Below are 23701 nucleotides of genomic sequence, written 5' to 3' on the forward strand. Positions count from 1 at the left end.
ACCGCCGACGTCCACGCCGGGGGTCCAGCTCCACCCCGTCCCCGCTACGCGCTCCGCCGCCCAGCTCTGCTCGCCGTGACGCCGAGGTCAGCGACTGCCGCCGCAAGCTCGAGCTCCGCCGAGGCCCCATGGGACCGCTGTGCGCCTCCTCGCCGTCCTGCCGTGCGCGTGCCGCCGCCCAATGTGCCTGCCGCCGCCCCGCGTGCTCGCCGCCATCCCGTGCGCGCGCCGAGGCCGGGAGTTTGAGCTCGAGCCGCGGCAGCCATGGATGGAGATTGAAGAGAGAGGGAGAGGGGAAGAGGACACCGCCCTCCCTGCGCCATGGCCGCCGCCGGCTCGGGGTGCAGCAGCAGCTCGCCGGCCGGCATGGACGTGCGTCACCATGGGAGGCCGCGAGCTCCATGGCCGCGCCGCAGCCGTCGTCGTCGTGCCCGGCCGTCGGGCTTGGGACAGCAGAGAGCTGAGGGGAGCTCGAGGCCCGACCGTCGCACCTCCGCCTCGCCACGCCATGCCACAGCCACCTCGCCAGGCGACATCTCCACCTCGGCGCCCTGGCCGCGAGCTGCTCCTGCCGGGGTTAGAGATGGCCGCCGGAGACCCGCTCGCGCCCAGGACTCCTCCTTGCCGCACCTCCACCTCGCCTCGCTGCGGAGGAGGACGCGTCGGCAAGGCAGCCCGCCTGCGCCGCCGAGCTCGCCTGCGCCCGAGAGAGAGGGTGCCGAGCTCGAGCTCTCGGCGGCCATGCGCGCTCCTGCAGGCGCACAGCGCGCCCGGCCGCCGCGGCCTCCGCCCGAACGAGCAGGAGAGGAGGGGTGCCGGGGCCTCCGCGGCCTCCTCCCGGCCCTCTCTCGCGAGCTCCGCCGCGGCAGCGCCCATGGCCGGCGCGGGGAGGGAGCAGGGGGAGGGAGGAGGGGCGCGCCCATGGAGGGGTGGAGCGCCGGCGGGGAGATTGGGGAAAGAGAGAGACGGGGAGTGGGGGAGGGAAGGGGAGGGAAGACGGCGGCGCGTCCCCGCTGGAAGGAGGCGCGAGGAGGGAGGAGGTGGCCGGCGGCGGTGGCCGGGGGAGGAGGGGCGCGGTGGCGGAGGGAGAGAGGAGGGAGGGAGGGAGATAGAGAGAGAGGGCGGGGGAGAGGGGGTAGAAAAGAAAAAAAAATTATGACACGTGGGCCTCACGCCTTGGTAGTTGGTATGGAGTAGAAATATAGAGAGTGAATGAGCGCGGAGAAACTAAATGTAGAGTAGAGAATTTCGATGACTAGGATGGAATATTCTTTTTAGAGAGTGGATTTGGAGAGTGACGAGTGCGGAGAGCCTTATGTGATATGTGATAGGAGTGTGTCCGGCGCTCCATGTTTGTCGCTCAGCCATGGCCCCTGCTTGTCCCGCGTGCTATAGTCCTTGGCTGCCATCTTGCTTGCATGCAAGTCATCCGGCGCGCCATGGAAAATTTCCCATTCTTCTCGGCGCTCTATTCCCTGCTGCCACCTCCGATCCACCCGTGCTCTCCTCACCCCAAGCCCCCCGGCCGGCCATGTCGCTGGAGGCGCCGCCCGGCCCCGTCGCTCCGCTGCACGGGGAGCTCACCGTCAACAGGAGCCTCTTCTGCTTCCCGCCCAACAACTCCGCCGCCACCTCCTCCGGCGTCTTCGCCGGCGACGACCCGCTCAAGTTCTACTTCCCGCTGCTCCTCTACCATGTCTGCACCGTATTCGCGCTCTCCCGCGCCATCCACGCCCTGCTCCGCCGCGCCAACGTCCCCCTCGTCATCTCCCAGATCCTCGCCGGCGCGCTGCTCGGGCCGTCCTTCCTCGGCAAGGTGCTCCCGCGCGCCGGCGAGCTCTTCGCCACGCCGGAGGGGTGGGTGCAGATCAACACGGTCGGGGGCTACGCCTTCATGCTGCAGATCTTCGTCGTCGGCGTCAAGACGGACCTCGGCATGATCGTCAAGTCCGGCAAGAAGGCCGTGGCCATCGCCTTCTTCGGCACCGCCGCGCCGCACCTCACCATGCTCGCCGCGGGCGCCGCGCTCAAGGCGCGCGTGCCGGCGGCCTGGAAGGCCACCTTCCTGCTCACCAACCTCAACTCGTGGTGGTCGCTCTCCGCCTTCGTCGTGGTCTGCTGCACGCTGGACGACCTCAACCTCCTCTCCACCAAGCTCGGCCGCCTCGCCATGTCCGCCGCGCTCATCGGCGACTTCGCCAACACCTTCTCCATCGCCGGCGTCACGTCCTACCTCCTGGCGTCGAGCCCCTCGGAGAAGATCCAGCGGATCGGCTTCCTGTCCCTCATCACCTTCAGCGTCTTCATCGGGTTCATGGCGTTCGTGGCGCGCCCGACCATCCTGCGGCTGATGCGCGACGTGCCGGAGGGCGCGCTCCTCGGCGAGGCGCGCCTCGTGGCCGTGCTGCTCATCACCATCACCTGCAGCTTCGCCGGCGAGATCCTCGGCCTGCACGCCACGTACGGGCCCTTCATGCTGGGGCTCATGCTCCCCGGCGGCGCCCCGCTCGGGGTCACCCTGGCGGAGCGGCTGGACCGGCTGGTCGCCGGGGTGCTCATGCCGCTGCTGTTCGCGCAGGGCGGCATGAGGATGGACATCTTCAAGCTGGCCGACGCCTCGACGTGCCTCCTCCTCGAGGTGTTCCTCGTCGTCGGCGCCGTCGCCAAGTTCGTCTTCTGCATGCTGCCGTGCCTCTACTGCGGGATGTCGCACGGGGAAGCCTTCATCATCGGCCTCATGATGAACTTCAAAGGCATCACCGAGGTCGTCTACGCCTCCGCATTCATGGACGCCAAGGTGCGTACTTAATTCAACTAGTAGCTAACTTTACTTCGTTCAAATATTAATTGTTTTAGTTTTTCTAGATGTATAATTTTTACTATGCGCGTGCGTGTATAGGCCGCGCAATTTGTGTTAATTTTTTATCTGATGATAGCTAGAATGAACAAACTTGGATTATGCAGGTGTTCGACGACCAAGTGTACGCGGCCTTCATGATCAACGTGCTGGTGGTGGGCGCGACGACGGCATCGCTGGTGAAGCGCATGTACCACCCGGAGGAGAAGTACGTGGCGTACCGGCGGCGCACGGTGGAGCACAAGAAGCTGGGCGAGGAGCTCCGGATGTTGGCGTGCGTGCACTCGCAGGCCGACGTGGAGCCGATGCTGGCGCTGCTCGACGCGTCCAGCTCGACGCCGGCGTCGCCCATCTCCGTCTACCTCCTCCACCTCGCGCCGCTCGCGGGGCTCACCACCTCCGTGCTCCGCCCCTTCAAGCGCAGCTGCACGCCGCCGCCGGGCGGCGGCGCCACCGACGCCGAGCGCATCGTCAACGCCTTCCACTTCTTCGTGCAGCAGCGCCCGCTGGGCTCGGCGTCGCTGCTCCCCTTCGTCTGCATCGCGCCCTACGCCACCATGCACGACGACGTCTGCGCCGTCGCGCTCGAGAAGCGCGCCACGCTCATCGTCGTGCCCTTCCACAAGCGCCTCGCCATCGACGGCTCTGTCGAGAACACCACGGCCAACGCCGGCGCCGTGCAGGCCGCCAACATCAACGTGCTCCACTACTCCCCGTGCTCCGTCGCCTTCCTCGTCGACCGGGGCAGCCTCTCCGTCGTGCCGGCCGCCGCGTCCGTGGGCGACGCCGACGGGTACCCCCACCGCGTCGCCGTGTACTTCCTCGGCGGGCCGGACGACCGCGAGGCGCTCGCGCTAGCGGCATACATGGCGGAGGACGCGCCGATCGGGCTGACCGTGTTCCGGTTCCTGCTGCCGCCCGAGTGGCGCAAGGGCGGCGACCTCGAGGAGGACCGGCTCGACGACGAGGCGGTGGAGGAGTATGTTCGGCGCTGCGTCGATGACCGGCGGCTCGTGTACAGCGAGAACGTGGTCAGTGGCTCCGACGAGATGGTCGCCGTCATCCGGAAGGCGAGCCCGGCAGCCGACCTGCTGATCGTCGGCCGGCGGGCGGAGAGCCCCGAGTCGCCGCTGACCGCTGGCATATCGGACTGGAGCGAGCACATGGAGCTCGGCGTCCTCGGCGATCTCCTCACGTCTACGGACTTTGGATGCCGTGTGACCACATTGGTAGTGCAGCAGCAGACTAGGGCGGCCGCCGGCGAAGTCAGCCGGTCGCCGGGGCCTGAATCTGACGGCCACGTCTGAAATAACTATGGAATCAACTTTGTTTAGCTTCTCTTCTCTAGTTGTAAGCTGTAACCCTAATCATTGTATTATGTGTAGCATCTTGGCAGCTAGTTTGCATTTGAAAGAAAAATCACTGACTTACAGCTCTACACAAAGATCACGTACTAGAACTACAACACCGAGTCACATTCATGAAGTTTAACAGGCTATATATACCGTATCACCAGAACCTGTTAGATAAAGACTAAGGGGCATTCCTTTTCTTCAGATTGCACCAAATTCAGTAAAGTTTCCGAAGAAATCCGCTCCATTACACATTCTAATTGTATCTCAGGCAGCAGGCACTGGATTCTAAATTTCTGAAGTACCGTGACTGAGTACTGGGGCAGAAGTGTTAAAACAAAGAAACTTTCACTTATCTAAACCAGTCATGTGGCGTGAAGCTCTTGACTATAGGACACTCACAAGTTCCAGTAGTCTTGAGACAAGAACTCAAGCCACAACACTTTTTCTGCAAAACAGTGGAATTCACCCATATCTTGCACTTTGATTTGCATATACTACAGAAGAACTCATGTGCGGCGTGCACGGCCCGTGGAAGAACCAATCTGGGAGTTCCTTGAGGAATTGGTGCCACGGGATTGATCATGCGCAGGAAGTGCAAGCATATGATTCGCATCTCGGAAGTCAGGGTGAACATTTCCTGCATAATTTGCAACACATAAGATCTCAGAACTCTATGAATCAAGCTTGAATAAGCAAATCAGGTGAGCCCAAACAAAGTTATTAACAAGTGCACAGAGAGAATAGTGTGACTAACATTAGTACCATCCAAGATCTTGAAAGCCTACTGAAGGCATACACTCAAAATGACACAATATAGGGTCAAACAATATATCCTCCTACATTTGTGCCGTTGCCTACAGAGGATCTATGTGATGTTCAAATTATTGTCGTGGTTAACTGTTATGTCATTTGTGGTTAATTGTTATGCCAAATGTACTATTTACACCATAGATAGCATTGAAATGCATGTCTAGGGGTGGATGGAGAACATATAACAAAACTTTGGCGCGGATCTCAATGCCTAATACCCTTAAGCTTTATTTTCGTCAACAATTCAGACATCTATTCTATGACAACTTTATATGTGATTATTTCAGTTCAGGGGAAAAAATCATTTCCCCATCTACAGTGTTAGCACATTTGACATTATTGTAGGGGGATTGGATTACTGTTGCAGAGCATTTCCGTCAAGATACCATCACCAGTACAAAGAAACAAATGTTATGGTCAAACCATTAGTTTCATAAAAAAGTTACCTGCCTCTATAATATCCTTTTCTTCTCTATGATGGGATAAAAAAAAGAAATGGTTGTGAGTGAATGTACCAGGGAGGAAGGGAGGGAGAGGCGCTGTACTGTTGCCAAGCATGTTCATTTCGGGATCCCAGCCAGGTAAATTGTCCCTGGCATTTCGCCATGATTCCTCAAATGCAGTAAGCTCATCTGAATAGAAAGGGAAGAATGGCATCAGAATCAGAATGACAGAACAATAATAAGGTGCCAGGAATAAAAAAACAACCTTGATTCAAGTTGTGTGAAGTTTGAAAGGTGTTAACATGTCCATCAGAATTCAGGTTTCTTGTTAAAGAGTGTCCCTGCAGTAAGACAACAGACAGTCAGTAGCTCCAATCGTAACATATGCCATCGGAAGTGAGAAAGGGAGAGATCTGCACTAGGTACCTTGCTGCCAATGCCACGTGAAATCCTGTGAGTAGCTTTACGAGTAGTTGTGTCAGCCTCCTTACTTTCTTCCAATGTAATCTGGTGCATTAACAAATAAATTACCACTATAACTTTGAACCCTACAAATATACCGATGAAGAAAACAGCATTCATGAGATACACTTACTCCATTTGCACCAGTCCTCCTAGTTGTTGAAGATGTATAACAGGCTCCATTTGGACCACCGTATGAAACAGTCGAGCTCTGAAACATAAATGTCTGAGGCTGTGGATGTGATGTGCTAGCTCTGTAGAAATCCCTCCCAAGTTGTCCATGCTTAGGTCTTTTATTATCTGCTGAAGGACAAGCATACAATAGTAACCTCCAATTCTAATGCGAATCCATTAAAACATACACTAAGGGAACATTTTCAGAAGTACTCTGCTTATCAAAAGAAAGACTGAATATCAATTATGTAGGCTGCATAGCAATACCACAAGATGCGATCATATTGAACCAATGTGACACAACATTTTTTATGAACTATGAAGTTGACTAGTTATTTACATCATATAAGATCCAAGCATATTTGCTGAGTAAAACAAATGTATCAACTGAATGGATTTTCCAATAATTTCTAGAAAACACTTCAGACCCTGAGTTACAGAAGGGCGAAAAATTGGTCTAGGGCTCAAGACAGTATTGAGTTGCATGCACCAACTAGTTCAAGCTTTTGGGTTGAACTGGTTGGTGCATGCAACTCAATAGACAGGATCGCCTATGTTAATTCAAATGTTTGCATAATACAAACATGAAGAGGTAAATGGACTGACCTTCTACTTCTCCATCTGGGTCCTCCACATATGGCTCTTTGCTTTCCCGTGGATGCTTCCTGAAGTTACCTTTCTTCTTCCCATCGTCTTTATCATCGCGTGCATCATCCTCGTCATCTGAAGACAGCTCCTTGATAATTGGCCCTTTAGGCCTGCTTGGTTCAGGGGCCTGCTGAATACAATCACTGGCATTGCTCATGGCTTGATTGAGATCTGTCTGGCTTCTAAACGTCAGTCCACTGAGATTGCTATGGGGCCCAAGCATACTTGGTCCAAGCAAGCTTGGTTGCATCAAGCTACCAAAGGGATTCATGAAGCTAGGTTGCATCATACTGCTGAAAGGGCTTGGGAAGTTAGGTTGCATGATGCTCCCAAAGGGGTTCGTGAAGAAAGGGTCGTCAGAGGGAGTTGCACCACCAAAGAAAGCGGATGCAAGGCTCCCTGGTTGTCCAGAGCCACCAAAACCAGCAAAAGGGTCCCCGAAACTGAATAAGCCATGTCTCCCACCTCTTCCACCTTGCATCTTCTGTTACAGCACCTTACCTGGTTCAAAATACAGCCAAACTAATAAGTGATTGTGTGTCGTGGCTAGCTAGTAAAATAAAGTGACATAGTTACAGTACACCCTGAGCTGCAGCCCAAACTCATCAACTCACATGAACAAGTGGCAGCATGGTTCATAGGTAAATAAACAGCAAACCGTAAGGTAACTGAAACTGAAACATCACACAATCAAGGAGTTTGTCCCAAGACTGAACCTTGAACCATAACATCAACCAGATGATCAAACATGGTGTCCTAAATGACAACAATGACATTAACTCTACAATCATATCAGCAGTAAGCCAGTAAGCTAGTAACGAGTAATGACACAAGCGTAGGTGTGAGTGTGACAGTAATCCATTAGGCTCCATCCAATCAAGCAGACCAACAACCGTTTTTCCCCACCAAAATACCAAATCAACCAGCTGGGCAGGCGAAGGTGTTCTCCCTCGTTCAATACATGACAAGCAAAAAAAAAATCACAAGGATTTTCTATGCACCCAACGCCATCGTCAAACACCTATGATGGCAGTACCGTGATGCCCCAGCATAAATAAATTTTAAATTTCTCCCAGATGTACTACCAGTGTCGCCACTCATCATAGCATGTGCCTCAAGCATGATCAACCTCAACTTCCCGCAGGACAGCATTAACCAACTGAACACAACCGATTTTCCGATTCAGAAAAACCTCAAAATGGACCCGGAGCCAGAGAAACGACGGGGGAACGGACCCAGCGTCGCTACTCGCTACACCGGACCCGAAACGGATGAGAGACCGACCGTACTAGAAACCGTCGCACGGAGGACGACCGCACGAACAAGCAACCGAAGCCGGAACCCCAGACCAAAATCAGGGCGGCGCAGATCGCAGAGGCGGGACGCGGGGGAAGAGCACCGGACCTGAAATCCCCGAGGGCCGGGCGCGCGGCGTGCGGAGGGATCGGTCGGATCGGAACCGACCCCTGGGAACGGCGAGCGCGGGCGGAGCTCCGATTGGGCGAGGCGGGGGCGACGCGACGCGAGGGGCCGGGGAGAAATCGAGTTCCTCCTCTGCTGCTTGCTCGTGTCGAGCTCTAGCAACAATGGTGGAGGCTAGAGAGATAGAGATTCCAGAAGGCTCCAAAACTGGAAGCAGACGGGCCTATTGGCCCGTTTGGCCCAAGTATGTATGCTAGGCCCGAATGTGTTGGCCCGTTTGACGAGCAGCGAATTTGTGGGCCGCTCGATTTTGCGTGGGCCGTAGCGGGCTGTGCGACATGTATCTTACCGTCGTCGTCTCCCCCGCAAACCCTACCGGGAAGCCGCCGCCGCCATGTCCTCCGCCCGCATCTAACCCTTCCCTCCCCTTGCCCATTGAGCCGCCGAACGCAGGGGCCTCTCGCCCAGCGGCCCTGCGCGCTCACCCCGCCGCCTCAGCCCAGCCGCGCGCGCTCGAGCTCGCCCCGCCCCCGCGCTCCGCCGCCCGGGTCATCATCGTCTCCCGCAAACCCTACCGGACAGCCGCCATGGCCTCCGCCCGCGCCGCCCTCCTCCTGCGGCGCCAGTGCCTCGGCGCCGCCGCGGCCAACCCGTACCTCTTCGCCGGGCATGGCCTCCGCTACCGCAAGCTCGAGGTCATCCTCACCACGGTAACGGCCCCACCTGTCCCTTCGTTCCGCCATGCCTCGCTTTGCAAATTTGTTGTTTCATTGATACGACGGTGTGGTATGCTAGCGAGGGATCTCATTGGTTCGATTCTAAAGAGATGGTCTGATTCAGTGGGTGGTGCGCTGTACTGTGAAATGGCGGAGAGGTGGTGAAACTGAATACTTGAAATTCAACAGAACCCCTGTTTTCTTGTTTTTCTTCTTTAACCATAAATCAAAAAAAAATTCTACCTCCTTTCTTTTTCATGTATTTTTCTGATCAGGAAAAATAAAAAATTATGTCAGTTATTTTGAAGTTATTCTAATCTCGTGCACACAAAAATTTGCAATTATTCATCTACTGCTGGAATCTGGAATTTGGATTTATTGTATCGATCCAAATTGGATTTGGATAGAAGGGTACACTTGATCGGTGCTTTGCTATAAAAATATGCGTAACACCAAGTTGTTAATTCCGCGTTGATGAATAGATATCCGGGGAAAGAAATTGTTTTGCTGTCTTTCATCCCTTCTTGTTGTGCTGCAGACGATTGATAAGCTGGGGAAAGCAGGGGAGGTGGTGAAGGTGGCTCCTGGCCACTTCCGCAACCACCTTATGCCCAAGATGCTCGCTGTCCCAAACATGGACAAATTCGCCATACTCATCCGAGAGCAGCGCAAGGTATGCTTCTTTCCTTCTAGTCCTTAAATGTATGGCGAGCATGTCTGTTAGATAATTGCTGCGAAGCATGAGCTTCGGTGTTTGATATGATAAACTTTGTCCATCTTCATGAATATGTATTGCACTATGGACTATACACTCCACTCGTCCTGCAAGATTCCTTGGCACATATGTTTACTTTGGCAATTTGATAAACAACCTATTGCTCACTGTAGCTTTGGACTCCTTTCCATTCCTACTCAAAGTTTGCTACATAAATTCAATTCATAATAACAACCTCAATAGATGTTTTTTTTTATCAGCTCTATCAACATGAAGAGGAGGTGGTGAAAGAAGTCACAAAGGAAGATGATGATGCTCGGGTAGGTTCTGAATCTCGTAGGATACATATATTTTCTGTGATGGAAGAACTTAGTAAACAGCTTAGTTTAATCTACCATTTATTCTCTGCAAACCGGTTACCAGTTAATATGTCTTTTTGCTATGAGTACCAGTTAATATATGTCAAGTCCAGGATTAGCTGTTGATTTTCCTGTGTTTAGATTTACAGTTTATTTGATGTTGTCTACTGCATTAAACTAAAGTAGAGTGTGCTCACTAACCTTCATACCATAACACCACTACACCAGAGATTTAACATAGGAATGTGCTGTGGGGTTTCTGTTTTCTGAAAGTAATATTTTGGATTTTTCTTCTTTATATTGAGAAGAATGGTCATGATCATAGGCTCAATTCATTTTCCTAACCATTTTATAACTGATCTAATATACAAAAAGATGAATACTTTCTTTGGAAAGTTACTCTTTTCCCCTCTACCTGTTTGTCTCAAAATATAGACAGTGCTGCAGATTTCATTACTATTTTTTTTTGAAAAAAAAGAAAGTGTAGCCTGCACTGTCCTGACACTGCCTAATTTTACTCAGCAGCTTCTTTCTGGCTCTTAAATGAAATATTTATAGTTCTGTGTTAGTATATAAAAAGCCCCGTTGGTAGCTGTAAAACAGCATTTTCTTTTCTGACTGTACGATAAAATCTTGGATAAACTTATTGCTATTTTTTTCTAGTTCTGCTGAAAGGCTGTTATTGTGTGTTTATCCTGCCATTTGCTTCCTGTTGTTTTTCTGAAGGTACTCATTTACTTAATCATTATTTCAACAGCTACAGGAAGAGAGACTGAAGCAGTACCAAACAGCAGCAAAGCGGCTAGATAATGCACTCTTGGTTAGTATGCTACCACTAATATTGGAAATCCTCCTGCATCAGTATTTGTTCTCATGTTTTAGTCATGCGATTGTGTTTCCATGTAGGGATCCCTTGCATCTTCTGATTAATATAAATTTAGCTCATGTTAGTTTTGTTCATCACTGTTATTTTGTTAGGTGTTGAGGCGGTTTATCTCGACTGGAAACGAACTGCGCACTCCTGTAACAAAAGATGAAATTGTCTCTGAGGTACCTTTCATGCTCAAATGCCCCCCATGTGTTATCCCAAAAATCAGTTTTTTCATGACTTGTCTACTCTACCTACAGGTGGCAAGGCAACTCAACATCAACATCCACCCGGACAATCTGCATCTGCCGTCGCCTTTGTCGTCCCTTGGTGAATTTGAGCTGCCCCTTCGCTTACCGCAGGATATACCACGCCCAGAAGGCAAGCTACAATGGACTCTGAATGTCAAGATCAGGAGAAAATAGTGCAGTAATTGGGGAAATTTAATTCACCACCCCAGCCATTCTAGCTTTCAGATTAAGGGACCTATGGAATAGGTTTTCAGATCGAATGTTTTGCTAATCAGATATAACCGATCCGCAAGCTTCCTTCCAGGCTTTGTTTTTGCTGCTTGAACTTCTTGCCCGTCTTTGGACAGGATGCCATCAATGGCGATATGATAGTTAGAAAATGTAGCGGGAAGTGTTGAATAATTTGTTTGCAATAGGACACGGCAAATCTTGTATTGTTGTTGTTGAGTTGTTGACTTGTTTAGTGTCCCCACTCACATACAGGAGTGTGACAGATAAAAAGCGTGTAAGAGGAACCATATCAGGAGGCTGTGATAGCAGTGGATAAGATGGGGGATGTTATGCAAAACGGCCATTTGATCGAATTATTTTGGTGAAAGTGAAGATGAATTATGACATCAAACACTACACGCACATGGATGATTACACTGCATCTATGTTGGTTGGGGATATTTGTGTGTTATTTTTTTATAACGATTTTCTGTGTGCTTTAAAGTGGTGCTACCCAAAGTGGTGGCGCACTGGAACTTGGATAGCGCACGCTACACAGACTGTTTCTTTCAGGGACATACGAATTTGGGAATTGGAACAGGAGAAAAATCAGAGGCCTTGGACTGCTGGACAAGATGGGGAATGGTGCCCTGTATGCTTCCAAAAAAAAAGGAAAAAAGATTGATGCTCTGATATTTATTTGGGTTAGACAATGCAAGCACATGGAACTGGGATGATCAAGTTGCCCTCTAAAGATGTTCTGAAACTGCGCCGGAGCTGCCTTGTCCGGCCCCAGGCCCAGCTCAGCTTGCTCGCAAAAGCCAAAGCTTATTCTGGACTTGTAGTGCATTCAGGCTTGCTGTCTGTCTGACTGTCTGCTGGCCACACGATGCCGCCGCTCGGCCGGCGAGCCCCCGTGCTGCTGCGCTCCAGCATGCAAGCTGGCCTCGTACAGTCGTACAGCATGGACTTTTGTGCTGGCATATCCCCGCAGGCTCCTCATGGCTGCAATTATGCCGGCGTTCTACCTGCTTAAAAGCTGAGACGATGGATTCGCAGTTCAGGCCAAGCCTGCCTTGGTTCGTTCCTCTGAACATCGAACAATATTTTTTTTTTGAAGGGTCATTGAACAATATTCAGTCAATGCAGCTCAAAGCAGCAGCAGGGATCGCCAGATCGGAGGGGAGAAAATAAAGGGCATCAGTTCTTTGCAGAGACGCTCCGCTTTACCACCAGCTGCACATGCATCGCGTGCTTGGTGCCTAGAGGGAGTGTGGCAGTGTGCTCATCACTCAATACTAGTTTTTTTTAAAAAAAAAAGAATCACTCTGTACTAGTATCAAATGAACACTCGATCTGGATGGTTATCTCTGCAATTTCATTCCCAAACGAAGGGAGGCAATAAAGAAAGCACTAGTCACCTACACTCGGTAATTGTTCAGCTTGTCTGCTTTTAGCTTCTCTCGGCTTATTCTTTTTCACACAATACTATTGAATTAGTCGAAATCAGCTGGCTTTTTCACATAATAGTCTTCATGTTAATCACAGGGCAGCTACCAGCTCCTAGCAGTAGACACGTGTCGCGCGTTGACCAACCAGTAGGCGCCAGCAGGGGTACAGTAGCTTCAGCTGTGGAGATGCCGCCAGCATCAGCGCGCATGCGTGCTGGAACTCGATTTGCAGGCCACTAATCCCCCCATCTTTCTTTCTTTTTTTTTTCTTTCATCTGGGCCTGTCAAGTAGTGTGGCAGCAGCAAGGCCAGCAGCTCGGAGCTGCCTTTTGCTCGCCCCCAGAAAAGGACCTTCTCCAAAGTAGTGGAATATGCCTGCCCACCGTAGCATGCGAGGAGCAACAAAACCAAACCAACTAAACTACAAATAATGCTTTTATTTTTTTTAAAAAAACGCAGATGCATGCACACAGAGCATCATGCAAGTGGCGACTGTGACAATAATAATCATGCTGGCCTGGTGCTTTAGTACACAGGCAGTAACAATAATCAAGTAGCTTGGACCACGGCGAGCACATGTGGAAGCTCGCTCGCTACTGTACTGTCACTCACCACCAGCAAGCTAAGCAGCAGCAGCTCGGGCTTGCCATTAGCATGCTGATGCTCTTTTATTTTGTCTAATCACTGATGAACTGAGGAAGAATATATCCGTTGCTTGCTTGCTTGCTTGCTACTGTACACAATTAATAAACATGCATCAATTAACCTTTTTTTGAAAGAAAAGAAAACCTTTTTCAAACAACAGCCCTGGGCAATGCATGTGCCGGCCATCCACCTTGTTAAAGTAGACGTCAAACTAACTGCCCACTTAAGTGTCTCCTGGATACTAACTTTTTTTTTTGAAACACCCTGGATATAATAACTAATACAAGATGTTTTAATTCGCTGGCTTGAAGAACTGCAAGGATGTACTACAGAACCCTGGCAAATAAATAAAAATAAAAATAAATCAAAACACAGTACAGTTACATCAATTTGTTTGTTTTCATTCAAAATTTGGATGCCGAAATAAAATCAGTTCAACAGAGATGCGAGATGTATGTATAGCTCTTGTGAGTTCTGATCCGCTGATATTTTTTTTGCAGGATACGTAGGTCGTAGGTAGGTAGGTAGGTAGGTACCAAGTCTATCTTTCATCACTTGGCCTGATCTGATGATTTGTTCCAGGACTCGACAGATGATGCTCTTTGATCGATTTGGATCACACAGCTTTGCATCGAACTGAAAAGTAGCAACGCAAAAAGAGGACACTTGTTTTCCCTTATCCGACCCACACGCGTGCATCTCAACTCTCCTCTTGATCGAAGCTAGCTGTGTGTGCAAGCCAACAAAATAGCTGATGGGCTTGCCCCTTTGTTGCCTTGCTGAGCTAGCATCTACGGCAAGCCGCTGTTTTGTGCGTGGTGCCGCCACTTGTTGGCATCCTGATGGAGGGGCCCTCAGTTAGCTAGGGAGCATTTCACCTAAACTTGTAACTAAGTGGTACGGTGGTGGCGCTTAACTACAATCACTTTCCCCGTTTTCCTATCTAACTGCGATAAAGTGAGCAAGGTATCCACTTGCATGCCCATCACATCCTTTAAGTACAACATGCAGGCATGCCTCATAGGTAGCTTTTTAGGTTTTGCTTGCTTGCTTGCTTGTGTGTTTGCTTGTCCTCCCACAGGTAAACATTGCTTGCTTAGAGGTGGTGGTGGTGGAGTGCCCATGATCCTTCCCTCCCTCATGCCCCTATCTATCCCCTTTTTCCTTGGCTTTTCCCAAGTTGTTTTATTAGATAGATGATGGTAGATGGATTAGAGGGGGGCTAGGTTGGAGTAAAGCTTGTCATTAGGCCTATCTTAATCAACCAATCTCATTATCTTATGTGTTGCTAGGCTTTCATCCACTGTTGGGCATTGACTCCTCGATCGGTGTGGTGTTTCCGTTTGTTGATTGCCACCATCCCTTCATCATTATAAATGCTCCCATCCTAATCCCTCCTGCGATTTTCTTTTGTTCTCGAGGATTAATAAACCCGCTCCTTTCGCATACTTGTCTTGGAAGAAAATGAAAGTTTGATAGGTTACTATCTTGCCAAGAGGAAAAAAAAGGTAGGAGTAAAAATATTGTTGAAGGTCGATGAGGTGTCCGTGGATGGCCTTTTCTGAATGTAGTAGGAGTATTGAATTAGGAGGATTGTAAAGTAGTAGCAGTATTGAATTGTTTGATAGCGTTGATCGAATTAGGAGGATTATAAAGTAGTAGCAGTATTGAATATAATTGTTTTCCCGCCACTTTGTTTTTGTTTAATCTCAACTGCTCCCTACTTTCGGCCGGCCTTCAGAGGCTCCCTTGTAATGCACTCAAATTTCAACATGATCAATCCTAATAATCATATAGTATTTAGTACTAATTAATTATAAATATATCTGATTTCCGGTCATCAGCATCCCAACGTGCATGCACCTCAAGCGCACTCACACTGGAAGACTTCCAACAGCTAGTTTTGAGACGACGTCCGTACGCATGCACGAGCAAGCCACGTAGACGCTGACGTGGCTCGTCGTCTTCCTGCTGCTGCACCTCAAGCTAGCGCACTGTACATCACCGGCCGCCTCCGTTCCGTACGGAAGGATCTGGGGATCCTGGGCAAAGCACGACGTACGATCCTCAAGCTAGCGCAGGGCCGTATTTGGTTTGTGTAGCGCAAGCTACTGTAGTAAATTTTGACCAATAATTAGAGGTAATAAATAAAAATATTTTATAAAATTAACTTCGTAACCCCTGCGCTATTTCGCGAGACGAATCTAATGAGGCCTTTGACTGCACGATTAGAGGATAGTTACTGTAGCATCAATGTAGCCAATCACAGATTAATTACCGTCATTAGGTTCGCCGCGAAAAGTTACATCCATCCATGAAAAGATTTTTCAAATAAACTTTGTTTAGTGCTTCATGCAACCAAAATTCTCTCGTAGCGCAAGTAGCGCTACTTGCAACCAAACAGGCCAGAATGTTTTCAGGGTGGGCCCGGTTGTCGGGTGCAGGAAGCGGAAGCCCTAACCGGCCGGCCAGCTTTGCGATACTGACAGCGCGGGCCCGCGCGCATTGCCTTCCGTACCGGTCGCTCAAGGCGGCGCGCGATCGACCTGGGCCGATGGAGAGGTAAAAGAGGTAAAAGGGGTAAAAGTATCTACTTTTTACCTCAAACATCCAAACATGAGGTAAAACTTGTTGAGGTAAATGTTTTACTCCTCCTTTTTCCTTTACCCCTCTTTAGGTGTCAAATGGGGGTAAAATGACCAATTAAATGCTATTCTCCAACCATATTTGCCCCTAATCCAAACATCTTTATGGGGTAAAATTATTGGGGGAAAATGGTTGGAATAAAACATTTGACTTGGAGCAAATTTACCCCTCCACATCCAAACACGGCCCTGAACCGACGCTGCCTTTTTGAACCCGTGCGTATACTCCTATATGCCAGGCGAGCCGTTCCCGCCATTTTCGCCTAGCAGGACGGCGACAGGATCAGCGGCATGCGTCGGTTCCTCAAAGTTGACTGCCCAACAGGTTTCCGTTCCGTTTGGACTCGCTCACTCTCACGGGCACGCATTTGTCCAATGCCCACCTAACCCGTTGACTTTTCCGTGTCCCCATGCATGGACAGCCCCTCCCTCTCTCCCTCCCTCCCTCTCTCTCCTGGTCTCATGAATCTTTTGAGTTTTGACCACCGACCCTTCGCTCCAGTTCTGCTACGTACTACTGTACTGTAAAAGCTAGGAGTACGCATGCATGCATGCATGCAGCCTGGCCGGCGGTCATCATCTCAATCCAATCCGTATACCGGGAGTACATACCTGCATGCATGTGCAGTGCGCCGCTGCCTATCTTTACCTGGACACGTTCCAACGCACAAAAGAAACACATGCATGAAGTATTAAATGTCACATCGAATCTTTAAACACATGCATGAAGCATTAAATATAGTTGAAAAAAATAACTAGAATCTTCAAACGCATGCATGAAGCATTAAATGCAGTTGAAAAAATAACTAATTACACAGTTCAACTGTAAATGACGAGACGAATCTTTTAAGCCTAATTAGTCCATGATTGGACATTAATTGCCAAATAACAATGAAAATACTACAGTACCCAAATCCAAAAAAATTCACGAACTAAACATGGCCATAAAGCCACTCCACTCCAGCTCATACTCACGGTGGAAAAAAAGAAAAATAAGAGAGGCTAGCTAGAAAAGCCATCTGCTGGCTTCCTCCTGCAGTTCCTACTCCTCTCCTAACCTTTAGATTGCAGCATGGTTTTGTGCATTTGTGTGTGTGTGTGTTTATGGGTGCCCATTTGGTGAGAGATAAGGATGGCAAAAATTCATTATAACTATCTTTGTTTTGAGATGCAGCTCGCAATTACTTTTCTTCTTCTTAAGTGGGAAGTTTGGCGCTTGTCTTGTATTTTATTTTCCACGGTTTTTGTCTTGTATATTTGGAGATTGGACGGAAGCTAGGATGGATATATGTTTGGTTTCTAGTTGGGCCAAGGAGAAAAGAGTTACAAAGGTGGTGGTTCCAGCTACCATACATATCCGTTCATATTGACAATTTGCGCCTAACACATCAAGTTGCGTCATGAATAATTCTTCATTTTCGCTGTATTTGCTTGACTGTGGCTGATGGTTGGTGCTGATTTGTTATGAGAGAACAGTATTACTGACTAGCTGGTAGTTGGTGGCTGGTGTTGATTTAGTATGAGAGAACAATACTGTTGGCTGGTTGGCTGACAAGCCAAGCGAACACAGTGTTTATCATTATATATATATATATTAGAATATCCGATAAAAAAGACATATTTCTTTCGGACAAATGAAATAGCACATCCTACTTAACTACAAAAATGGGGGAACCCCCAACTGGATGAAATGCACTGATATTAAACATAAGAAAAGCAAGAAGGTACCAAATACCCTCCACTTTACACTATTATGATGGATTTCTAGCACGAAATTGGTCTCCAAGATAAGTAGGACCTTGTTGTTGGCCAGATTGAAAAGTCTTTATAGAGAGAAAAGTGTTTTATTTCATTTCACACTAAGAATGCATGAATCACATTTCACACGCTTCACACTATATCGGTCATTTTAGCTATAAACAGTATGCGGCTTTATGATAAATAGTTGGTGGGCTGTGTACTATTTATGAGTTTCAGCAAGTGGGAATGGTCCCTGAAAAAGAAATTAAGACTTATTGCCACGCACTAGTTTCATTTCACACAAAAGACTGCCCATTGAATTGAATGAAGAAGAAGAAGGGGGACCCAATCTACCAAGTGGTGGCACTAATTTTCTGTTTTTATTTCAGTCCTAAATTAGAAAATTTTGATGGGAGAAATGGTCACACCGTTCTTGTAACTATCAAGCCAGTAAACACATTTTGTTTAATCTACCTTCACCTTCATTTTTAGGAAATTTAAATCCGTAAGTGAATTCTTGTTAATTGAAACTATACTAATGAAGAAGATACACAAAAAATAGAGGAGGATACTCTAAAGTGAACTCTTGATCAAGTTCTATTCCTTTAGAGTGCACACACGCTTGGACGACGCGTGCGTTTTTGTGCCCCAAGCCATCAAGGGTTATGCTGGTTACATTCTATAACTTTTGCTAAATTCTTTTCCCTTCTTAATCGAAAAGGCGTATATAGCTCGATCTTGCCATTCTTGTAGAAAAAAAGATAACCTAATAACCAAAACCGTTTTTTCTTGTAAAGCATGCCATAATGCAACAAGCATATTCCAGGCCGTTGTCAACAACCATTTTAGTACTACTATTGTACTGTTTATGGATTTCGACAAGTGAACTCGGTCCACGAGAAAAGGCAGGACCTGGTTGGCCAAAAACCAAAAAAAAAAGAGAAAGCTTTGCCGAAAACACAAGATGACATTGGTCTCATTTCAGGGTGGTTTGGTTCCAGAGATTTTTTTTAAGTCCTGGGAACTTTTTAATATTTAGAAGTATTAAATAAAAGTTAATTATAAAACTAACTGCAGAACTCGGGGCTAAATTACGAGAGAATCTAATGAGGTATATTAATCTATGATTAGCGGAAGGATACTGTAGTATCACTGTAGCAAATTATGAATTAATTAGACTCATTAGATTCATCTCGCGAATTAGCACTCCGCTGTCAAAAAACATTTATAAATAAATTTTATTTAATACTATAAAATAGTAAAATTCTTTTAATGTGATAGCTGAAAAAAGTTTGGAACCGGGCCTCACACGAAGACGAAGACTACTCGTTGAACTCTTTTTTCCCCGTTGGATCCGAGCTGTTTCCACACGGATCACCCCCACAGTGCCTGTCCTACGCGTCACTGTTTGCTTTGACACCCTTGACTCGCAGCAAGCAACCAAGCACCCACCCGCTCCCGCATGCGACAAGCCGACGACCAGTCAACCACCCCCTCCTCAGTGGCAGAACCGTAGATCCACCCCACAACCGCGCCCAAACTCCCCGCCTTAACCGCACTTAATTAACCCGCGCGAGGCCAAATCCTTCCCCGCTTCCGGTTCTGCCCCTCGCCCACGGCGCCAAGCAACGGGCATTTTTCGATCCCCGCATTAAAAACCCCGCGTGGGCCCCCGGCCCGCCCGCTTAAACCGCGACAATTTCGGCCCCCGTTTCCTTCCGGCCGCGCGCGCGCGGGGGAATTTATTAATTTAATATTCCCCCGATAATCTAATTTATTTCCTTTTTTTATCCCGTAATTCGCCTCCCCCCGCGGCGGCCTCCTCCTCCTCCTCCTTTTTTGCTTTTAGTTTTGGCTTTTTATTTCGCCCCCATTTCCGCCGCCCCCTTTTGCTCCCCCTCCCCGCGCCTCGCGACCTCCGCTCCGTCCGTCCTCGCCCCATCGCCGCGCCGCGGGTCTGGGGATTTTTTTTCCGGTGGAGCGGGGATTTTCGGAGGAACATTTCGGGATTTTGCGGTTAATTTTTGGTCGGGGAAATTTGTTTTTTTGAGGGGGGTTAAGGGGAGGGAGGAGATGGGGATAGCGCGCGTGAGCTCCAATGGCGGGTGCTCGTGGCGGGAAGCTTAGTAGGGCTAAGAGGAGGCGGACGCGTGCGGGGTGCGGCGTGCATGGAGGCCAAGTCGGGGGAAGCGAGTGCTGGGCCTGCGCCTATGGCGGCAGCGGCAGCGGCAGCGGCGGCACCAGTAGTAACGGCGGCACCGGAGGCGACGGTGAGCTTCCAGCCGCCGGCGCCGTCAGCGGCGGTGGAGAAGGGTAGCTCGAGCGGCGTGCTGGTGTCGCCTCCTGCTACGGGGCCGCCGGGGGCGGCGGGAGCGGGCGGCGCGCTGGCGCTGGGCCCGGTGGCGATGAAGGTGCCGAAGAAGCGCGGGAGGCCGCGCAAGTACGGGCCGGACGGGAGCCTGATCCGGCCGCTCAACGCCACGCCGATCTCGGCGTCGGCGCCCATGGTGGCGGCCGTGGCGGCGGGGCAGTACACGCCCGCCTCGGCGGTCGGCGCCGCCATGAAGCGCGGGAGGGGGCGGCCCCTCGACTTCGCCGCCGCAGCGGGCAAGCAGCACCAGCTCCACCACCACCAGTCGCCGTTCGACTTCCACTTCGACTCGATCGGTACCAGTCTACTACTCCCGCTCACTCATGCTCGCATCTTTCCCCCATTTTTTTTCTAGATTAATCAATATCCAAAAATCTAATAATCTTTTGGGTTAATCCACATACTGTTCCGGAGAAAAAGTTGGATTTCTCTCTCGCTTTTTCTCGAGGAATTACTCGATTAGAGAATGGCTGGGCGGTGGGGGAGGCGCCAAAGCGATGGCACGAGTAGTAGTAATTGGCTGGCGGCGTCACCGCTCACTCCTTGTCATGACACTGTCCGTGTCTGTCCCTCTCTTATCCGAATATTTCTTGTCTCCTGCGCTCTACGCATCTCGTGCTGCATGATCAGATAGTTCTGATGGTCAGGGACCTCAGGCTTAGGCGGCTGGTTGGTGTGTTCCAAGATTCGTGGCTCGGCCTGGGAGCAAAGTGTGGGCCAGGATGGAGGCATATCCTGCCTGAATCCGACCCAATTCGTTGGGTTGCTCTCAAGGCTTCTTGGTGTTCTGTGGTGGGGTTCTGCTGTTGTGGGGATGCCATGGTGGTGCTGTACTGATGGTTAACGATTCTGGAATGAAATAGGGGAGGGTAAATCATGTGAAGATCCTCCTTGTTAGGTTATACCATGGTGCTTTTCATCATCGCTGTCTCTGGTGTCACCGTGTTCTGATATTGTGCAGACATCTGTTTTTCAAGGCAGTCTGTGAATGCATGCAGCATTAGAACATGGCTGTGAAAGTTCAAATGGTTGGACTGAAGATGTATAGTGAATAAACATTCGCGGGACACTTGTTGTTGGAGGGATCATATTGATGATGTAGTGTTGTAGCTTCACAATTGCACCTTTCTCATGATGTTGTGCAGACCTGATTTACTGATGATGGGGGATTACTGTTGCAGTAGTTCTAGCAAATTGCAGTCCTTTTATTTGGTAGTTCCATATCGATCTTTCAGTTTGATCTGTTACAATTTGCTGTGATTTTCTTAACTCCACCATGTGTTGGCAGGTGACATGGTAGCTTGCTCTGCTGGTGCAAATTTCACCCCACATATAATTACTGTCGCCCCTGGTGAGGTATGGATCTAGATGTTATCTTTGATGTGTATAACTGGCTGTTGATTTCACTCGAGTATTTCTGAATTCTGATGGTGCAGTATGTGTAGCTTCATCATATATGCTATCCTGAAATATCGTTTTTGTGAATCATTAGTTATGGGGATCACCGGCATCATTTTATGTATGTTTATGCACTTTAGGTTATATAATAATAACTTAGGAAGTAATGTGGTTGCTGATGACCGCACAGATCAAATGTTATACTACACAGACGGACACATTGGATTTTGTATGCTCTCTTGATTTACCTAAGCAAATCATGATCACGAAATGATCTTATTTTAGTGTCATTTTCCATTTATTCAATTAGATAAGGAGAGGTGAACAGATCTTATGTGCCATCTGTGTCATAGTCGACAAAGATTGAAATGAATGCGTCTTTATTTTTCCCTTGTTGATCACTGTACTTGTACTACTGAAAGCTTACATCTATACTAATCTTTTCCTTGAAGCGATCTCTATCTTTGTGTGAAAGAGTGATCTGTATTTTCCCTGTTGGTTCAGGATGTGACAATGAAGGTTATATCGTTTTCGCAACAAGGACCACAGGCTATCTGTATTCTCTCCGCAAATGGCGTGATATCAAATGTTACTCTCCGTCAGCCTGATTCGTCTGGTGGCACATTGACCTATGAGGTTAGCAATGCATAAATCTTTTACTCCTTCATGACTTACTGTGGGCATGGTTTCATATGGCTGTGTGGACATGAAGGATTCTGAGTGGTCCTACATAACCCCATCTGATGCCCTACTTTGATTGTAGGGACGCTTCGAGTTGCTGTCCTTGTCTGGCTCCTTTATGCCAACTGAAAATAGCGGAACACGAAGTCGATCTGGTGGGATGAGCGTGTCTCTTGCCAGCCCAGATGGTCGTGTCGTGGGCGGTGGAGTTGCCGGCCTCCTGGTGGCAGCAAGTCCTGTCCAGGTATGTGCTTGCTTGCCCTCTTTGGGATCTGAATGCATGTAAGCTCAATTGTACAACTGAACTGCATGCCGTGTTTGAGGTCCCCAATGATCTGATTTTACATGCTGTTAAAATTCTGATTTTGGCTGACAGTTGAGTCTGCTTGACAGATTGTCGTGGGAAGCTTCCTGCCAAGCTATCAGATGGAGCAAAAGAACAAGAAGCCGCGGGTGGACCCGGCACCCTCCCTCCCCCAGACACCTCCTGCCATTCCAATCTCAAGCGTGGACACCCACAGCAGCGAGCAAGGGCAGCACAGCTCCGCGGCCCACCAGAGAACGGCGAGCGTCGTGACCCCAGCGTACAGTGCAGACCACCAGAGCTGGGCATCCCCTGCCCAGCCAACACCCGAGGCGTCCCGGACGCCGTCGGGCGACCAGAAGACGACTGCCTCTGGATCCTGAACCTGAAACCCAGCATGGAGCTACACTGACAGGGGGAGCGGAGTACTGAAGCGGCATCTGCCGCTGCCGCTGCTGCTGCAGAAGATGGATGCTGCTGCAGAAGATGGATGGATGGGTTCATTCGTTCCTGACTTGTAAAAGTTGCGTCTGCGGATCTCGCACTAAGTTTTAATTGGGTTACATATATCAGGCAGGAGAGTCTAACTGCATTTGCTGTAGCTGTGCGACGTTAGTTGTTCTACCCTACCTTACGGTTTTGTAACACTGTTGTCCGAGATAGAGTGTGTAGTTACAGTTTGCGTGCTAGCGGCGTGCCTTAGGCGTCCTTATTAGTAATTCTTGTGTTGGATTATTACATGTTGGATCCCTTAAATTAGCATTTGAAATTCTCTACCTCACTGTTGATCTGTGTTTCTCCATACGGCTTCATTCATGTGTGGCCTCACCGTTCTGATGTTCGGTGTGGCAATGCTGATCTGCCCACACGCCCTATCTGTTTGTTCAGAAGTCTGAAACTTCAGCGTTGCTAGGTTGGCAGGGAAGGCCAGACTTCCAGGAGAGAGACCATCTGAATATCTGATGATTAAGGCAAAGCAGGCACGTGGTTACGCGCTAAACAAGGCGAGGCAGCGGGATTAAGGGGCCGGCCGGACGACGTAGAGATGAAGCAGCTAGCCAGGGGAGAGGGAATAGCCAGCGGTGGCGTAGCAGGCTAGCAGCTGCCTGCCTGCTTGTCTCGGACGGCGATGCTTGCTTGCTGGCAGACCGGACAGCATCCCGGTCTCAGGCCCAT

General features: G+C 49.5%; 4 protein-coding genes across 7 annotated transcripts; 3 read left to right on the forward strand and 1 right to left on the reverse strand.

The window, feature by feature from the left end:
* The first annotated feature begins 1531 nt into the window (after positions 1–1531).
* LOC120679737 (cation/H(+) antiporter 15-like) lies at positions 1532–4293 on the forward strand. The gene is made up of 2 exons (XM_039961391.1): positions 1532–2797; positions 2965–4293. The coding sequence occupies exons 1-2, from the start codon at positions 1532–1534 to the stop codon at positions 4162–4164; spliced, it is 2466 nt and encodes an 821-aa protein (XP_039817325.1). The 3' UTR covers positions 4165–4293.
* A 73-nt stretch (positions 4294–4366) lies between these two features.
* LOC120678496 lies at positions 4367–8350 on the reverse strand. Of its 4 annotated transcripts, none has more exons than XM_039959706.1 (7): positions 8154–8350; positions 6708–7250; positions 6055–6230; positions 5892–5972; positions 5731–5806; positions 5538–5654; positions 4367–4849 (listed from the first exon to the last, which is right to left on the reverse strand). In XM_039959706.1, the coding sequence occupies exons 2-7, from the start codon at positions 7228–7230 to the stop codon at positions 4719–4721; spliced, it is 1104 nt and encodes a 367-aa protein (XP_039815640.1). In that variant the 5' UTR covers positions 7231–7250; positions 8154–8350; the 3' UTR covers positions 4367–4718. The 4 variants fall into 4 exon arrangements, with proteins under 4 accessions (XP_039815640.1, XP_039815641.1, XP_039815642.1 ...); XM_039959707.1 differs by having other exon boundaries at positions 6055–6227; positions 8154–8349; XM_039959708.1 differs by having other exon boundaries at positions 6061–6230; positions 8154–8349.
* A 144-nt stretch (positions 8351–8494) lies between these two features.
* Positions 8495–11697, forward strand: LOC120678498 (50S ribosomal protein L9-like). Its single transcript, XM_039959710.1, has 6 exons — positions 8495–8881; positions 9426–9560; positions 9863–9922; positions 10719–10781; positions 10940–11011; positions 11090–11697. Exons 1-6 carry the CDS (start codon positions 8510–8512, stop codon positions 11252–11254), a joined length of 867 nt encoding a protein of 288 aa, XP_039815644.1. The 5' UTR covers positions 8495–8509; the 3' UTR covers positions 11255–11697.
* A 7917-nt stretch (positions 11698–19614) lies between these two features.
* LOC120679344 (AT-hook motif nuclear-localized protein 1-like) lies at positions 19615–23310 on the forward strand. The gene is made up of 5 exons (XM_039960914.1): positions 19615–20438; positions 21431–21498; positions 22045–22176; positions 22304–22465; positions 22615–23310. Exons 1-5 carry the CDS (start codon positions 19940–19942, stop codon positions 22906–22908), a joined length of 1155 nt encoding a protein of 384 aa, XP_039816848.1. The 5' UTR covers positions 19615–19939; the 3' UTR covers positions 22909–23310.
* Positions 23311–23701: the final 391 nt, after the last annotated feature.

This window comes from Panicum virgatum, chromosome 6N (genome assembly GCF_016808335.1).
Source record: "Panicum virgatum strain AP13 chromosome 6N, P.virgatum_v5, whole genome shotgun sequence".
NCBI lineage: Eukaryota > Viridiplantae > Streptophyta > Magnoliopsida > Poales > Poaceae > Panicum > Panicum virgatum.

Bases quoted from the DNA above. Each gene is read 5' to 3' on its own strand.
- LOC120679737 (XM_039961391.1), top strand. From the start codon at position 1,532: ATGTCGCTGGAGGCGCCGCCCGGCCCCGTCGCTCCGCTGCACGGGGAG. The intron at 2,798-2,964 runs GTGCGTACTTAA...TGGATTATGCAG, and splicing joins CCGCATTCATGGACGCCAAG to GTGTTCGACGACCAAGTGTA.
- LOC120678496 (XM_039959706.1), bottom strand. From the start codon at position 7,230: ATGCAAGGTGGAAGAGGTGGGAGACATGGCTTATTCAGTTTCGGGGAC. The intron at 5,807-5,891 runs GTACCTAGTGCA...GTCTTACTGCAG, and splicing joins CACGTGGCATTGGCAGCAAG to GGACACTCTTTAACAAGAAA. The intron at 4,850-5,537 runs GTACATTCACTC...CAAATTATGCAG, and splicing joins TCTCCCTCCCTTCCTCCCTG to GAAATGTTCACCCTGACTTC.
- LOC120678498 (XM_039959710.1), top strand. From the start codon at position 8,510: ATGTATCTTACCGTCGTCGTCTCCCCCGCAAACCCTACCGGGAAGCCG. The intron at 9,923-10,718 runs GTAGGTTCTGAA...TTATTTCAACAG, and splicing joins AGGAAGATGATGATGCTCGG to CTACAGGAAGAGAGACTGAA. The intron at 11,012-11,089 runs GTACCTTTCATG...CTCTACCTACAG, and splicing joins AAGATGAAATTGTCTCTGAG to GTGGCAAGGCAACTCAACAT.
- LOC120679344 (XM_039960914.1), top strand. From the start codon at position 19,940: ATGGAGGCCAAGTCGGGGGAAGCGAGTGCTGGGCCTGCGCCTATGGCG. The intron at 20,439-21,430 runs GTACCAGTCTAC...ATGTGTTGGCAG, and splicing joins CTTCCACTTCGACTCGATCG to GTGACATGGTAGCTTGCTCT. The intron at 22,177-22,303 runs GTTAGCAATGCA...CTTTGATTGTAG, and splicing joins GTGGCACATTGACCTATGAG to GGACGCTTCGAGTTGCTGTC.